General features: G+C 41.3%; 1 protein-coding gene across 1 annotated transcript in view; it reads left to right on the top strand.

The window, feature by feature from the left end:
• METTL14 (methyltransferase 14, N6-adenosine-methyltransferase non-catalytic subunit) overlaps positions 1–18,590 on the top strand; it is a 258,367-nt gene that overhangs the window by 32,713 nt on the left and 207,064 nt on the right. The window contains exons 2-4 of the mRNA XM_085634353.1: positions 1,921–2,009; positions 15,266–15,353; positions 16,421–16,501. Coding sequence (XP_085490479.1) covers positions 1,921–2,009; positions 15,266–15,353; positions 16,421–16,501 — 258 coding nt within the window. The remainder of the gene's footprint in view (positions 1–1,920; positions 2,010–15,265; positions 15,354–16,420; positions 16,502–18,590) is intronic.

Here is an 18,590-nt window from a genome sequence, read left to right as displayed (position 1 = left end):
GATCATTATGCAATGTGCCCCGTACCCTGCCCATCCCCCCTAGACAGGGCCCCCAGTCAGGCGCAGTCCGCAACATTAACATTTAGTCTGGCAAACTCAGTCATTGTTGCCTGTGCGGCATGTGCCATCATTGTCCTTGGCAGCCCAAAACCCATACCCACCCTAAAATTACCCTTGCCACCCCAAAACCCATAACAACCCTAAACCCTAAGACTACCCTTTCCACCCCAAAACCCATGCCCACCCTAAGCCCTAAAAATGCCCTTACCACCCCAAAACCCTTAACCACCATAAACCCTAAATATTCAATTTATATCCCAAAACCCATACCCACCATAAACCTTAAGATTACCCTTGCCAACCCATAACTATCATAAACCCTAAAATTACCCTTGTCACCCCAAAACCCATGTCCACCCTAAACCCTAAAATTACCCTTGTCACCCCAAAACCCATGTCCACCCTAAACCCTAAAAATGCTCTTACCTCCCCAAAACCCACCCTAAAATTACCCTTGCCCCCCAAAAATCCATACCGACCCTAAACCCTAAAATTACACTTGCCACCCAAAAACCCATACCCACCCTAAACCCCTTTTTTAATTTTTCTTCCCCTAATATATACCTAAAGTGTACATTTTAAATGCAACTCATACCCACTCTAAAAACGCCCACCCTAAACCCTTTAAATAAAGCTTTCTCTTAATAGATATATTCAACGAAATCTGATGAAAAGGCCGCCCAGCCTTACGGATCGGGGCTTGGCAGCGGAGTCACCGCTTCGTACTGCAAACGAAACCTCACATGTTTATCATAGCATGAGAAACAAGCCCTCCAATTAGGAGTGAGTCAAACCAAGTTTTTTATTCAATCCAATGTCACCCACTTTGCCCTTATAATAGCCAATAAGCAAGTGGATATGCTGTGGAAATTTAATAGCGCACGTTGTACATCTCAATTTAGCTAGAGTCCATCAAGTGGGTGAAGGCAGAAGACACAGCCCTAATAAGACCAACGAAGGCCAGGGTAACAAACCCGTAGACTGCTGACTGGGATCCAGTACTACTTAAAGTGATGGAAAGGTCCAGAGTATGCCCGCTTCAAAGAAAGGCAATTTCTGTGAACAGGAGTAATGAAGACAGACACTGGACTTGAACATGGGACCACCTTCTCACTGATTTAGTGGGTTTCTTGTGGTTGGTGCAGTGTTCCTTAATCTTACAAAATGTTACTTGATGACAGCCACGTAATCCAAGTAATACTCCAATTACATGACACATACTATATGAGCGACTGTTTGATTTCTAGCATACTATACTGATTGTCTCAAACCCACCATAAAATGTAAAAAGCCCAATTTCCATGCCACATATGATTGCTACTACTTAATTGATGTCTCTTTGGTGGAAGGGATGGGAACTTATGTATTGACCAGATTCTGGTAGTTTGCTATTTGTGCTTATTCCGTAGTACAACCTTAGTCACATTTGCTCAAATGGAAGAAAATTGATATATTTAAATAAAGAACCTGGGCTGCAGTTTTTAATTTATGCATTAATTTTCTATGTAAATTATTGTCATTTGATGTGGTTCTTCACTGTGCCTGGTAGACAAAACTCTTTGAAAGGTACAAACATCAATGAATTTGAAAATACCTAATTTGGACTTTTCTCAGACCAACGAATGTAGGTCACACAACATTTTTCTCACACCAGATGCATTTTACTTGCAAAAAATTACAATTGGTGATGCATATTTTTACCAACTTCACTGTTGGTGTTTGCATTATGACATGACATGGCGTGTGGTAAAATGCATTGGGAAAGGGACATAAGCTTTCGTTTCGTTTGCCATCATATTTGTAGCTGGGTCCTGAATCAGCGAATTATTTGATGTTTTATGTTTTTTCCAATTTCTTCAGCTGGGAGCCGAAAGTGCTGACAACATTGGAGAAATATTAAACAGTAAAGACGACCAGCGTGAAATTGCAGAAACCAGAGGAACTTGTCGGTGAGTTTCCAACTGTGCATTTGTTTTCCTTTGACATTTTCTTAAAGAAACAATAAAAGGCAAGCCAAAACAGCTGTACGGTTTACCATGAAGTAAATTCATGTAGATCAGTAGCTGAGTAATCATTTTACCTGCTTATCCTATATTAAAAGTATAAACTAATGTAAACTGGAAGGAAAGATAACTGAGCAATAGAAGGAAGCAGAAGAGAGAACAACTGGAGAAGTCTAAGAAGCAGAACACTAAGTAAAATTTTTAGCATGAGCTGGGAATATTAGAGGGTCAACTTCCAGACCTTTACTCCGGGGTGGCTCCCTTCTTGGCAGCTTCTCCTTGGTGTGATAGGGCCAAAATTATCCAGCTTTGCTTTTTTCTGCCCATCACCTGCTCTTCTCCATGCAGTTGACTTAGTCTTGCTAGTCCGATACACAATTAGCTTGAGAAGCTGAAAGCTGTGCTGAAATAATCTGCTTTCCTACATTGCTGCACATTTGAGAGGCTCAGACATGCCACACACTGCAGTTTATCTGCATCTCACACCCATGCAGAAGTATAGGTGTCTAATCGGGACCTTCGGCTGCCTACACCTTCTTGTATGGTGCACTGACCCAATCAGAGACTTGCATGTGTGACTGTGTATGCCTGTTCCTGAAAATATAAAAGTACCTGGTGCATTTGCTGCTTCTTTTTTTATTGGAAAAGTATCAAAGGGTAAAATACAGATACCATAACAACAACAAATACAGTTGCAAATTTCATAACATTACTGATATAAGCAAAACATTTGTCATTCCGTCATAATACCAGAAAAGGTTATAAATAAATAGAGAGAGAAATCAATAAAAGTGAATTTCGTAAAAACTCATGTAGGTAGTAACCAAGCATGTGCAGCACGGATGTGTGAGCCCCTCCCTAACAGGTGCCCGTTGCTTCATCAATTTGCGTCTATTAGGCTTATTCTGTATATTGTATATCTATATATTCTGTAATTTCCTTCCATCATGCCCTTATGCTAGTGCATTGCCCAATCTTGATACCGTTATTGTAACATAGTAAATTTCAACCAAATTACAGGTTGTCTCCTTGGAATAGCCCCGCATAATAGCCTTAGAATAAAAAATAACATGCTGTAGCAGTTTATTCAATTACAAAATCCAAAACTACAGCCCAAAATGGGCGAAGAATTGAGCAGCTTGAAAAGATATGAGTTGGATCCGCATCTGACCCCATGCAACAAAAATAGAAGTTTCTCTAAAACCCATTATAAACGGTTTATAAAGTATATATTACATATCGCAACAAAAAGAACAAACTTTCAGATGAACATCCTGAGAAGTCTCAAACCCTTCCTTCCCGCAAACTACTTTAAACTGGCGGTGCAAGCACTAGTAATCCCAAGACTGGAATATGGGAGTGCTTCTCTCTGCGGTATCCCCAGATCAACGACTGCCCCCCTTAGAGCCTCAATCAACACAGCAGTGAGACTCATCACTGGCTCAAAAAGAAACTGTCACATCTCTCCTGACCTTGGAGCCCTCAACTGGCTACCTTTCGAAGCCAGGATCCATCTAAAAACGCATGTTTGACTTACAAGGCCATACATCACAACACTCCAAGCTACCTAGCACATTAACTAGTGCTCTCCTGTGGCAACAGATCCTCCAGGAGCTCCAATAACCTTCTACTGAAACCTCGACGTTTTGCCAAGAAGAAAACGTATAACCGTGCCTTCTCAGGAATGGCGCCCAGAATTTGGAATGCACTGCCCACAGAAACCAGACTTAATCCGTCCTTTGTCTCCTTCAATATCGTATAGCATCTTAAGACAAGAGACAGTAAGCATATTTTGAGCCATCTAGATACTGAGTCTGATAGAAGAAATCGTCCAGCCCAAATTCTTAGCTCATTAATTCGTTAAATACAGAAAATATTGTTCATTGGAGCTGTAGTGCATGAGAGTCTGATAAATACAGCAACATTTAGACAGACGGAAAAACCTGTCCAAAAACACACTATGCTCCATTGAGACTTCATTAGCAGAAGGCGAGCAATAAAATCTCTAAGCTGCAAGTATCTAAAAAAACCACAAAAAAAAAACCTTGCCATGCCAATGTATGGCATCTGAGTTTTGCAATGCTGCAAAAGAAAGGAGTAACCCATCGTCAAATAATTGACTGAGCTGCCGTATACCAATATGGCATTACAACTGTATAAAACCTTCATGCAATAGCATAGGCATGTTAGGGTTGCATTCAAGATATATGTACCTGTTAAAGCTAGAGATATTACAATGTTTTCTAATTAAAACCTAGATCTGTTGCTACATCGAAAGTGTCTTAAACCATGTACTTTTAAAGTAAACTGTATAATCACACCCTGCGAAAGCTACCAAATATAACTGAAAATCCCATACTCTGTAAAGAGACTAGAAAATTGCCAATCACGTATACCCATAACTGCCGAAAGTCTCCAGCCAAAGGAAGAAATTAAATAGAGCCCTATCAAAGCGAGGACCATTCCCCCTCTCCCCTCCCCCCCCCCCCCCCAAAGATAAAAGAACCTTGGCAAGATGACCATTTTGATGAGGTTACACCAACCAGTCAGCCCCAAATTAAGCTTATCCCATTTGCGAAAGATAGACATTAATCATGATGGAGCCCCTCGTAATTAAGGCCTCCAATATCCTCATACAACAGGAGAGCTGAACCTCTACATATGTAGCTTCCCTGGCATACCGAGGATATAGGGAGCCCATGGATAGGCTTGTAACGATTTGTGTTTTACCCTTATTTAACCTGTATCCTGATACCTCTCCAAAGCACACTACCAGCTCCTAAATACCAATAAGGGCTCGAGCCGGAAAAGATGATAAATGGCAATATCGTCCGTGTAAGCCATAACGTTAGCCGTAAACCGATTGAGGTGCATTGGGGAAATACTCTCCAGAGATTTTAACAGAGATAATAAAATTAACTCCTAACCCCATTTTAGCCATAACAGCTCACAGGAGGCACCACAAAACCCTGTTGAAAGTTTTCTATGCGTCCAACAGGACCATTCCCGCAGGCTCCTGAGACCTTATTGCCACTTCTAAACCTGAGATGACCAAAAAAGAAATTGATCTGTGATGGGAAGGAATTTATCTGTGCTGCATAGTGTCTGCTAAGCTACAAATAACCAATGTCAGTTGATTTGCAAGGATACAGGTATACACCGTTGTGTCCGGGTTCATCAAAGAAATCTCACAAAACGGGCCGTAATTAAGAGGGTAGTTTTCATTTTTGTATTTCTGCTCTTAACCACCCAAGTGACTTCACCCATGACTCTTGGCATTTCTAGCCTATCCTTAATTTACTGCTTACCCTGATATGGGTGTTTATTCTTGTTAATATGTGCTTATTAATGGTAATATGGTACACTCATCATGATGCTTTCTCTGCTATAGAAGTGACAATTCATGGCATTTTGTGGGCTCTCTTGGCACTGTGCCCTCCCCAGTCCTAATGCATTTCCTGGCAAAATGGTAATCCTTGGCATGTTAACACATGCTTGTTGTAATATTGCTCACCCTTGAAATAATGCTCCATCTTGCTAAGATTGTGCGTCTTTCACCTGTTATGGGAAGTTGGTGTCATAGGCCAACAGAGGCAATCTCTGACATGAAGAGGTCTACCACTGGCATAATGTTGGGTCTTGCACACAAAGAGAAGTAGGAGTAATAAAATGTGGCTTTTTAGACTAGGTTAAAGGACAACACACACAGGTTGGAAAAAGTGCCCTCACCCACAAAAATCTGTGGCATGCTTCATCATAGGGCTGCTAAACACAGCGCAAGCCAACGACAGAGGTGGAGCAATAGGGTGGGGAAGACAATACAAATATAAACATAAAGAATAACATGATCAAAACAAAGTGCAGAAAAAAAACGGTTAAAACTAACTCCAGGATCTCCAACTGCCCCTTTATTGATGGATTCCCTGGTTAGGGTTAAAATGGTTCCTATCAACCAGTGGGTGATGGTATGTTTGGTCTATAATGGACCTTCTAACCCTCCACTCTGCAAGACTGTCGACATGTTTCAGCCGGATGCTGCGTCTTTACCGGCTTTCATCAGGACTAGATAGATCCCTCAATTGCTCACCAATCTCCTACCTTTAGGAGTAGATCGGAGTCACAGCCTGTGTCAGTGCGCAGGTCGTGCAGCTCTTGTAATCACACTACATGAAATTACCTGTAACCAAGAAAATATACGTACAAATAAACGTATAACACACAGTGAACATAATAGTCAAAAGCGAGAAAAAACTATTCCTGAACCAGCCATCTTGTCCCTCTAAACTAATTAAGTGTGATACAGTGGTTACACATTGTGATTTTAGGAACACACCATCTTAACAGAACAAATCGTCCTTAATGAGCGTGGTACCATCACTCGAAATGCTTAAAAAATGTGGGTTATCATTACTCGGTCCACTTGTGTGAGCGTAATCTCTGTATCTCTTACCGAGTTCCACTTGAAATCGTGTTCGACCTGGCGGAGGAGTGAGAACGGCTCCCTGTAGTCACACACTAAACAAATAGATGGAAGAGACAAAATAATAATATACGAATGGTTAAATCAAGGTATGATCTATTAGCTCGGTCGATCGTACTTCATGCTCTGTCAACAACCACTGACTGAGTAGTCTCACGTGCACCAATGCTCAGAGACGTGCCATGCCACACTGAATATTGTGATTAAATGGCCATTGATCGTGAAGTGTCAAACAGCGGGCATACGGTAAACCCACTTGCTCCTAGGTCCAAACCTCCTGTCCCCCCAGCTTACTTTATCAAGGTGAGTCCGTCTCGTTAGCTGTGTCCCTCCCAGTGCCGCGTAGGTACTGGGAGACCTTCTCGCTACATGCTTCTTACCCATGGCGTGCCCGGTCATGTGATCCCGAATGTGACCAACGCGGCCCAGTGGAAGAACTAGACTTGCCGGTGCGTTCACTATGGGTTTTGATATTCATAAGCTGAGCTGACACCTTCTTTCAGTTAAATGTGTAAGTCATAGGATATTAGTCATCCTGTTTTCTCCATAGGGAATTATCAGAGTGTATGGGTATGTGAAATCAGTTGTTGCTTCCCATAGGGGATGCTGCAACATCCTTTAAGAGGATACCCTTTGTGCACAAAGGCGTCTCGTGCCATAAGCCTATATGTCTGTAGCTGGGGTGACCCTACACTACGCCTACTACTCCAGCGATCCTCCTTCTTTATGATGTATGTATCTAGGTCAAACGTGTTTGGACCCCAGGTCCATGGTTACTGACCCAGTCACGAGTGTTGTAAAAAAGAAAAGTGGTATAATATGCTAGACCTTTTCTTTTGTGTATATCCTCAGATGGTAAAGGATCAATAGTGCAATGCCACGGCTTGGTTGATTAAAAGAGTGTGTCCATACATACAAGTAAGAGATGTATTATATCAACCACCGGGTGTATCTACATCCACCAAATAGCCAGAAAGGCCATTGACCTCTGGGATTTCATTGTTATCTGTTCAGAGTATTCCAGGGAATATCCTCATTCAAGCCAATCTCATGGCTACGTACCCTGTATATCCACTTTTGTTCTCTTATAGATAGGGTCTTGTCTGGGTTACGGGCAGTGGTAGGGATGAAAGGTTTACCTAGCACTATCCAAAAGAGGTCATTGACTGAATGTTTCTTTTCTGCGTAATGAGTGGTAAAACTTGTCATTGTCTTCTGGCACCTGATGGTGGATCTGTGTTCCATTGTTCTGACCTTTACTTTCCGGGTTGTCATCCCAATGTACATTAACCCACAAGGACTTTTAATCATGTAAATGACGTTGTTGGAATTACAGTTGGTGTGGTTACGCTGCTCCCAGGGGTAAGTGAGCCCTACGTCAATGCTCTTAGTGTTTTCCGTGAGATTACACACGTCACATGATCCGCACCTTGCTTGCCCTGTCACAGATGGGAGGTCCCAGAGGTTTTCTTGGTGTCTGTGTGTTTGGTCTGGGTCTAGTGTGCACCAGGTGGTCCCTTATGTTCTGGCTCCTTTTAAAAGAGAAGAGAGGCTTCTCCAGGTTGTCCATTAGAGTTTAGGATTCTCCAGTTCCGCGTTATGATGCGTTTAATGCTGTTTGAAGCTGTATTAAAGGTAGTCACACAGATTTTTTTATTTTATTTTTTTATTTTACAGAGTTTTATATAGCGCGAACTTGACACAAAGGTATCGGGTATCAGATCACTTTACATAGCACCAGTTGCGTTACATGAGGACACATTCATTTTTTTGTTAGGTACGGGGAGATTAAGTGATTTGCCCAGAATCACAGGATGTTCAGCGTTGTTGCTGAGAACCAAAACCCAGTTCCCCAGATTCAAGGTCGACCGCCATAGCCGTTAGGCCAACTCCTCTCCCAAGATGGCACTATTTGTTTGTGGCTTATTCACTGTTTCCAGGGGGGCCCTTCGTGTTGCAGTTCAGTGCCCTCTTCTGAGCTCTTCGGACGATTCTCCATGGGTACTTCCTGTTTTGTAGTTTCCCTGCTAGAGTGTTTGACTCCTCTCTGAAGTCCCCTGTGTCCGAGCAGTTGCTCCGGAGGCGAAGGAACTGGCCGGCCGGTAGGTTTTCTCGTAATGATTTCGGATGGAAGTTCTCAAATAAGAGGAGGCTTTTAATGTCTGTGGATTTATAAAAAACCTGTGTCTGTAGTTTACCATCCTTAGTGATAATTTCCAGGTCCTAAAAGGGAAGGCATTCCCTCGTCACTGTTGATAAAGTGTAAAGAGGGGGTTCCAGCCTTTGAGCCAGTCCAAGAAGTCGGTGATCGATTATGCATCACCTACCCAAATCAGGAGCACGTCATCTATGAAACGTTTTCATAGTTTGATGTTGTTATTCCAGGAACTAGTGGGAGCGAAGATGAATTGTTCTTCAAAGGATGCTCCGTAGAATCCTGCCAAACTAGGTGCAAAGGCACTACCCATAGAAGTACCATGGGTCTGCAGATAGTATGTGCCTTGAAATTCAAAGAAGTTCCTAGTCAATGCTATCTCTGCCAGGTGCAGGATGAATGCCCTAGGAGTGCCATATGAACAATCCTGCTCAAACAGAGTTTCCTCTATGACCCTCAGGGTTTCCTTCTGGGTTATGTTTGTATAGAGGAACTCAATATCCAGGCCCACCAGATATTCTTTTGTAGGGTCAAACTCGATGTCCTTAATCAATCTGAGGACATTAGTGGTGTCCTTCAGGTAGGCCGTTCTACTCTGAACCAAGGGTTTTAGGTAAAAGTCGCAGAACTGTGACAATGGCTCTAGTATCGAACCAATCCCAGACACGGTGTGTCTACCAGGAGGAGGGTCTGGTTGGTTTATGTACTTTTGGGAGGGTATAGAGGTAAGGTATCACAGGGTCCCCTTTACAGAGGAAGTTCCCTTCCTTCTCTGTGATCCAATCGTTGTTGATTCCTTCCTCAACCAAGGTGACTATCTCCTTCCTAATCTCTGGGGCAGGGTCCCTCTGGAGTATCCTATAGTTTCTGGTATCTGAGAGCAATCCCAGGCATTCATTATCATAGACTCTCTTGGTTCGGTGTACTATTGCACCCCCTTTGTCTGCAGGTTTAATGATGATGTCAGGATTGTTCTTCAACTGTTCTAGCGCCTCTTTTTCGCTTCTTGTCAGATTCCTGAAAGTGTGGGGACTCATTCTTTGCCAGTGCTTCCACTTCGTAGATTACAGCTTATTCAAAGGTTGGTACCTCTATGGGTAGTGCCCAGGTCATAGGGGTAAAATTGGATTTAGGGCGGAAGTTAGTACCCCCACCCCTAGTTGCCATCTCTGGCCTACCCTCAAAGAAGACCTTGAGCCTGACGTTACGAAAGAAATCTGCCAGCTCTTGAAGAATTTTAAAACTGTCCAGAGTGTTTGTCAGCATTAACTCCTACCCTTTGTTTAGCAGTGACGCCTGTGGCCCAGTCTTTGGGGTGTCTGAGGTTCATAACCAGAGTTACTCCATGCTGGTCCCGCGGGAGGGATCCCTCGTCATGCTCCCCGTCACCCTCTGATTCAGGTCCTCCCACTGTACCCCTTGTGTGCCTCTCTGCCAGCCCCTGCCCTTCCCTCTCCCTAAAAAAGCATTCTGCGTTTGCAGATATTGGGGGTTGTGGGGGTCCTTGCATCTGTGGGAATTGTTGAAATACCGGAGGCCAACCAAAACCCTGTCCTGGGTAGCTCGGGTAAATAGGGTTGAATGTTGGGCGTGGGCAAGCAAAGTAGCCCCTGCCTCTTCCTCTTCTGAGGGATTTCCTTTCATAGTCGCTGCTGTCACTGCTCGAGCTCATAGTGTATGTGTCCCTTCTGTTCCCCTGTGGTCCCTTTTTCATGTCCTCCATCTTTTTCTGGACATACTCATCTGTGGTGTACCCTTTCCTTGGAAAATTTCTTCGTCATTTTGCAATTTGTCAACTTTGGACCAAAGTAAGTAATCTTTGTATTCTCCTAACTCAATGTTTGTCTCTTTTAGTTTCCTCTCGTATGTGGTCAGTATGACACTGGCTTTAAGGCCTTGTTCGCTGGTTTGAATCTGAATGTAGAGGGTATCTGCTATCCTTTTGGCTGTATTAATAATTAGGATCAGCCAGTCCCTCGTACATTTCAAGGCTATAAGAGCCCAATCCTTCCTGAATGGTACGTCCTCTAGGAAGATCAGTGGTTCGTTGCTTACTAATAACCCCCTTGGTGCAGCATTTGCCCTGAGGTACTCCGGTAGAATGGCCCCGTGTAGGATTGCCTTTACGTGTGATCTCTTCAATTCCACCAAAGTGTCCCACCCTTCACCCCGAGTTAGGATTGTGCGTCTTTCACCTATTATGGAAAGTTGGTGTCATAGGCCAACAGAGGAAATCTCGAACATGATGAGGTCTAACACTGGCATAATGTTGGGTCTGGCATAATGATGGTAATTTTGGTATATCCTTTCTATTTAGGACAGGTTGATATACACCCCGAATATAATATTTGCCCTTACATTATGTTGATTATTATTAGTTGGACCCCGTCATAGCAGTACTTATTTTATATTATTGTTGTTCTTGACATTGTTTTGCCAGCTCTGCCATAATCGTCAAAATCCCTGACATGTTTCTTTGACAAGCAATCCAGGCTTATGCTATGGAGACCCCTGTGCTCCTTGGACAGTGATTCATCTCACAAATCTAGCTTACAGGTATGGCTAGATAAGGGTGCATTTTTTCTGCAGTTTGCAGCTCACCACTGTTTAGTACGTAGATAAAACTATTGAGGGCAGGTTTCAGTTTAAATGAAAATACCTAAATCAGGTATACCAGATTCACTGGTAAAATCTCAAATATGCATCCTGGGGTCTACTCTTAATGGACACGCATGCAAAATGTCTTACTTGTTGTTTTTTTTTCTTCTCACAAATTACAGATCATGAACATCCAGCCAAGGCTAATATTTTGGATTAGTACCTACCTGGAATATACCTAATGAATGTATACTACTTTTTGTATTAGCTTATTGTAATTTATGATGGAAACTATTGTTTTGTAGGCATAAGAAGTTCAACGATTGAAATTTTGTCAGTGCCTTTAGTTTGGTATTACCTCAAACTGCTGGGGTTGTCTTCTCAATTTGAAGCATTGTTTATTGAAATGCATGTTCTTTTCGATCCCAACCAGTCTTACAGTTTACAATTCAGCCTTCATCCTGAAAATCATCCGCAATCGCCTAATCAGTTTGAGAGACAGCAGTGTTTTTCTCAAAACGCAGGTCCACAATTTTTTGCTATGCCTTACACTGCAAAAAAAAAGCAAAGTCTGTTACATTTATTCATGCTTACTACTTCTGTTTATGTTCCATAGGGTATCTCTCTACAATGCATACTTTTATCCATATCATGGTGTTCAATGACTCATGCAAGCTCCTGCACCCAAACCACCCAAAATTTCCAAACTTGAGTGAGTTGGAATCATTGAGTCCTGAGGTCCTCGTATCAGATAGTTTTTGTGTGTCCTGCCAGCCGTTCAGTTCCTCCTCCAGCTATAGACATAATGGATAGACGATCCTGCCTATAAAGGGGGTCAAGAAAGGTGAAAAAGTTTAGGCGCAAAAGGTTTTGCAGGGCCTCATTACTCCAGGCAGAACATGAATTCTGTGTTCTCATTCTTTTGCATTTTGGTCAACATTTCAACCAAGGTTTTACCAGTTTCTCTTCTGTTTCTAAAGAAGCAGACATCGTAAACTGCAGAAATATAGGTAAAAGAACAGATATCCGTATCCTACCATAGCAGAAAATAGATATGACTGATTGGTATCATACAGAGCCTTGTGTGCGCCGGAGTGTTGGTGGCTTTTAAAGGGGCACCTTATTCCCCTTGGGCTGTTAATGCTTTCAGAAAAATAGAGAAGATGCTTTCCATGTTATTTCTTTTTAATGTGATTGTAAACCAGACGCTAGACTCTACCAACATGCTGCATTTTGATTGCCCCGTAAATGTTTGGTATCTACCTATGAGATTAATGGGTAGTAGCTGAGACAAGCCATACTACTTCATCAGTGCACATATCGCTATGCCTTTTCCCCCAGACGGCTGACTAGAGTGTGCACTAACTCGCAGAATGTGCTCGTATGGAGAGACATGCTTGTGGAGAAGACAGTTTTACAGTCATTGACATTCTCGTGCAGAAGGCTGAATATGTAGATGGAAATGGTTCTCAGTTTTCCTGCAGCAAGTTCTTGAACTAAATGAACCCCTGGAAACGTTTACCTTCATGAGTTTTTATTATAAATTGTCAGTGTTCAGTGTGTGAAAATTGTGTGGTTCCTAACGGCTTCTACTGTTTAAACTGTCTGATTTACAATGTTATTTTTTTTATTTTTTATTAATTGTCTTTGAATAGAGTCAATAAAGTATACAGAAGGGCATTTTAAAGACCACAAATACATATTTTTAAATAGGTTTAATAATGTCCTTATATTTAACACCCAGTGAAAATTGATTTTGAAGCCAGTAAATGTAACGTTTTAGTTCATGTTCATGCATAGGACACATCTAATCCTTTTAACTATGACTTATATCTGCAGATAGCTTCTTGCACCTCTAAAATTCTTCTGCCATGCATTTAAATGAAAGATTGTCAACCAACGTGTTATTATTTTAGAATTAAGCAGGTACTAAGTGACAAAGACAATGGATAGTCTGCAGAAACAGGCGTGGAAAGGGAATGGTGGACATCAGTAGGGCTTTCTCTCATTAACTATTTTAACCCTTCAAAAATAAATATTACGCTCAAAGACTAAAAGCCCATCCTTCCTTTCACTTGGTTAAACACCTTTTTTCATATCTGTAATAACAGTTCTATGGTTATTTACTTTATTCTGGTTAAAAAGAAATGCTTTCAAATCAGCAGCTCCTATTCTAGCAAAAGGCTTGGCGGCATGCCTTGTGTTTGTCATAGATAGAGAATGATATCGCTCTACTTGTTTATTAGAACTCTGCGGTTTAGCTACAGTTGGACACTGGGGAATCAAGTGACAGACTGGTGTTGCTGTTGATAGTACTAGATTCACTCCGCAGTTAGACCATGTCCTTATTTGAGCTTCTGCAAAACCACCTATAATTTGCAAGAGATGAGACATTCATGAGAGAAAACAGGTTTATCAAATCCTAGTAGAGGTTAAGAATGTTTTACATTGAGAAATCTCCTTGCACCATAATCTTAGTCTGGCACCAGCAATAAATGGTTTATATTGTGGCTAATCTGTTATCACCCTTTCAGTATGTTCCTTTTTGTGATCCTCAAAACCAGGTATTCACTGTAGTGCATTTCAGCAGGACAAAAATGGCAGGGTCTTACTACCTAAATAGTAAATCCAACAGTATGCTTCTTGTAAGCTTCCAACTAAGAAGTGCCATGTAAAACATACAATGCTATAAACACATTTTCTGAATTTTACTCAAATTGTTTAAGAATCTTATTTACAGTAGCAATTTTATCCAAACGGGAAGAGCATTCCCAGGTAGTAATTTACTGTGGTGGAGTAGGGCCCTCCTCACTCTACCCCGGTCAGTGTACCGAGTATGTGCCGTCCCCCTTCAATATTCTTGCCTAATTAACACTAAGGGCCTGACTATGATGTCGGGAAGACCGGAGTCCGTCCGACATCATTTGGGATTCCGGTTCCAGCCCAGCAAGTAGGATGCGACCGAACACTGTTGGGTTGCAGTCCTATTCTTTACAATGGGAGCATGAATTCCAAATGGAATGCATGCTCTCATTGTAAAAGCAGAGGTGCAGTTCATCCCTGCACCCCATGGCAGGCATCTCAAGGTGCCTGCCACCGGGTGCAGGGATCAACAGCCATCCGGAGGCCTTGCACCCTTGGAGGCCCTGCTGGGGGCCCCCAAAGAAGGATTCCCACAGCCTTTCTGTGTCAGAAAGGCCGGCACAGAAAGGCTGTGGGAATCTTCCATGGTAATCCCTCGGCAGGAAAGAGCCGCCCAAGGGATTGATGGAGGATTTCCGAATGGCAGCCGGGCTCTCCGAGGCAGTCGGAGGCCATTCGGAAATCCGGTTCGGATTCCTTTCCAACCGACCCCATCTAAATGGGTCTGTCGGAAAGGAATCCGAACGGGACATTTCGATGCGGTCGGAACGGCTTCGACCGACTGTCTGAGACGTTTTCGACTGCATCGAAATCTGCCCCTAAGAGTATAAAGTTGACAGCTAATCTGAATGGTTCCTTTGTGGGCCAAAACTATTATTATATGCTTGCTCTAGAGGCATTCTGTGGGATCCAGCTTCCAGCCCCTGGGTGTGCCTTGTCCTGTTTTGCTTTGTTAGGGCCTCATCCCTCTATTGTGCACAGTTCCCTGATGCTGTTAGCGTTTTTTTATTAAAGGGCGATTCACCCGTTTATGTGATTTTTGGCAACGTTAGATTCTAGCCTGTCTGTTGATTTATATTCAGTTGTTTGCCCTAGAGATTTTTCTGTACTGACTATTTTTTGTTGGTACAAACTTGAGTGCCATTTAATGGTGTACGTTTTTTGCAGTGCTTTCATGTACATGCAGATATAACATTAAATAGGTTTTCACTTTCCTAGTACATACCATGCTGAAAAGCATACTTTGGTTCTGTTATTAAATAATATTTCCTTTATGCAGTTTACTGTTTTAATGAATGGCTGAAATTTGTTGTTGTATGATTACAGTTATACATATGATAGCTCGTCGCCAAATTCAAAACGTAAGTTTCCAGAGGAGGGAGAGCCTGAAGAGGAAGTCATTGAAGAATACAAGGTAAATAAAGCTTCATCTCCTTTCTCATTAAAATACTATTTGTATTTTTAAGTTAGCTTGCTTAATAAACCTGATGTAATAGAATGTCAGGGCTGTTGTGTTGCTGAAAGTGGATTGTTCAATTTTCACGTGTAAATCCATTAGATTCAAGCACTTTATTTTATCTAATGGGTATGCTAGTTTTCACAATAGTCTGAAACTGATAGTCATGTACAAAGGGATATATGTTCTTTATAGTTGACTTATCCAACAGTCACTAAAAATATCCTGATGTGGCTTGCATGATATACATCTTTGTGCTGACTGCTTCCTTGTTAATATTTTATGATGAGCAATCAGCTTAGGCAATCATTTATTAGGTGCTGTAGATTCAGTTTTGTTTGATTAGAGAATCATCAGTTTTGACATGCTTGCGATTAACATACTTCTGAAATCTACTAATGCGAACTCTTATGCCAAGAAGTAAACCTGGAACCAATAGACTTTCAGAGTCAGTGATAAGAAAATGAAACTTTTTTTTCTCTAGCTATGGACATGTTACTTGGAGGGTATCTTGGTTGCCCGACGTTTGTTGCCAAACAAGGTGGGAAGATGTGCTGTCCTCAACCTGTATATTTGCCAATACAAAAAGAAGGATTCCACTCCAATGTTGTTTTATTTGCAATAGATAGTACACTTCCGTGTTAATCAAAGATGACATAGTTCCTAAAATCCATGCACGCTCACTTTCCTCTTTTTGGAGTCATTAAACGTATCTGCCGATTCCCGACATACACAGATAGCAGCAGAATGTGTGTTTTTTGGTTGTATGCAAAGGCTTTTCCATATCAATGTGTTTAAGTTTTGAGTAGTGTATTGGGAATCCTAATCTTTTATATTTCCATGCCGTGAAGAGGAGCAGGTGGATTTAATGATATCAAAAATGTGATACTGGAAATTATATATTTTTTCATATGATAAGACAGAAGCCCCAACCAGAAAATGGCATCTCATTCGGCAGCTAAAATACCTTTAGCATGAAACAGTGATATTCTGAAAAATTGTTTCTTTTTTCATTTTACTAAAAGGATGAAATTGAGCCACAGCACGCGGAAGAGAATCTACCTTATGAAGAAGAAATATATAAAGATTCGAGCACGTTCCTTAAAGTAAGAAGCGTTCATCATAGAAAAGTTGTCAACTAGTGGATGATTTGTGTCTCGCTGACTAATTTTTTCAAATATATTTAAACTTATAAAAAGAAAGGCCGAAGAACGACTTTCTGCTGCAAAGGATGTACTCTGATTCCTTCAGACTCACTGAGTTGCCAAGCATTGATTTGCCGGACCTGCTACTTAAAATTGTTCACAAATAGAAGTGCTTGGTTCTCAGTATCATCATTTTTATATTGGCCCTGGATTGTGTGGATTCAAAATGTTGAGTAGACTTTCCTCAAGCTATAGGTCGCCAGTTAAATTGTCCTCATGCCGGAGTTGTCAGGATACATAATGTGGCTGGAAATCACCGAGTCAGCACAGTATTGCCTATTAACATCGGAACAGTTGACAGTCCACCATTATGCCAGCTGTCAGAGAGAGCAGTGCACCTCACTCAGGGGTAGCTGTTGTGATATATTGTTAACTTTGGTACTGTAAAGATCTAGAAACTATTTAAATATTTTGCATATCATCGTGGGGGTATATCTTGGGTGGCACAAATCAAGCCCTGAAACCGGTGCGTATATGCAGCAGGAGCAGGCTCATCCAAATTATTGATATTACGAGTTTGGAGGAGTCCGAAGCTAAGGTGACTAAAGTATTTATCTATTTTGGCTTTAAATCGCAGAACCTAATGACTCACAAATATGTGATGGGGAAAATGTTAAATCAACAAAATATTGAAGCCAGTGGGACTCCTCTTACCTTAGAAATGCTGTATCCACTGAAAGAACCAATACAGATATAAGTAGTCTGCTTCCGAGAAAGTGCTCTTTGGTCAGCTGTTCGTGGTCTTTTCGTCAAACCTTATTCTGAACTGTTAAGTTGGGTATCGAGGAGGGAGTGGTGGGGAAGAGGCTAAAGACAAACACTTTGCACATAATAAACTTTATATTGCATGAACCATTTATGACTTGGGATAATGTTGTCACCACAGTGTTAGTGTGTCTGGGAACTCCATTGCCTCTCTCATTGTCTGCATTGACTGTAACACATTTATGGAAAGGTTCCTTAATTTATGTCAGCTAATGACAAGTTTATTATAATATTCTGGATTATCACTGCCTATCCTTGCTATCCCACTATGAAGTACCAGTTGCCATTTTGCCTAAGTCTGTCACTGTATAAATGAGTTGAGGTGTTTGAATTGTGGCATGAACATTGGGGCTGCTCTTGACAATCTACAATCAAACCACTTTCATCTCTACCCACACTAAGATGCTGGTGGCATAACTGCAGCACCTGTTTAGAGCCTCTTAGAACAGCAAACTTGTAATTTCTTTTTTCTCTATAAACATTACCACATTCTAGTGTGCATACAGTCCAGTATCATCATCATTCATTTACGGCACAGAATATGTGGATCTGGTCTCAGATATGAGGGTCAGTCGAAATGGGTTGGCGACACATCAGGAGGGAATCTCCAAATCTAGCCTTCACTTAATACATTGTTTATTATGACACATTGAATTACTTGACACGTAAAGAAATAAATGTTTAAAGCATGCACCTACCCGTGGCGTTCTGCAGATGTTGAGCCAGGAGGCAGATTTTTTCAATTTGGTTTTAAATTTCAAATGCGCAGAAAATTAGACTTCCTATTGATATACATGATATGGGAGAATCTGCCCAAGCAGAAAAATGGGCTTCTTAGTGTTTTACCATGTCCCTAATAGATTTGTAACTTTCCTTTTACAATAGCTCCCATATAAATAAATATTTATTTATAAAAGGTTTTATTATAATTTTTCAACCCATGAGGTATGGTACAAAAAAAGGTAATATAATCGTACAATTAGTACTTGAAAAACACAGCAAAGTACAGTACATAATTCATTGTACTTAATACATAATAAAAAGCTATTTGATCATTACTTCATCTTAGTATTGTTATCATACCGATCAGATTTAGAGAGTAATGCAATCTACTGAAATTAGGGCAAGGGCAATTTCACTTATCATTCATAGCTTCCTTCCAGCTATATATAGGCCCCCATATACGTCTACCGAGTTTTTTCAGTTTCTAACCCTTTCTCTCGTA

Source organism: Triturus cristatus, chromosome 2_1 (genome assembly GCF_964204655.1).
Source record: "Triturus cristatus chromosome 2_1, aTriCri1.1, whole genome shotgun sequence".
NCBI classification, from domain to species: Eukaryota; Metazoa; Chordata; class Amphibia; order Caudata; family Salamandridae; genus Triturus; species Triturus cristatus.
The sequence above is the reverse complement of the archived record's forward strand: the minus strand, read 5'-3'. Positions and strand labels throughout refer to the sequence as shown.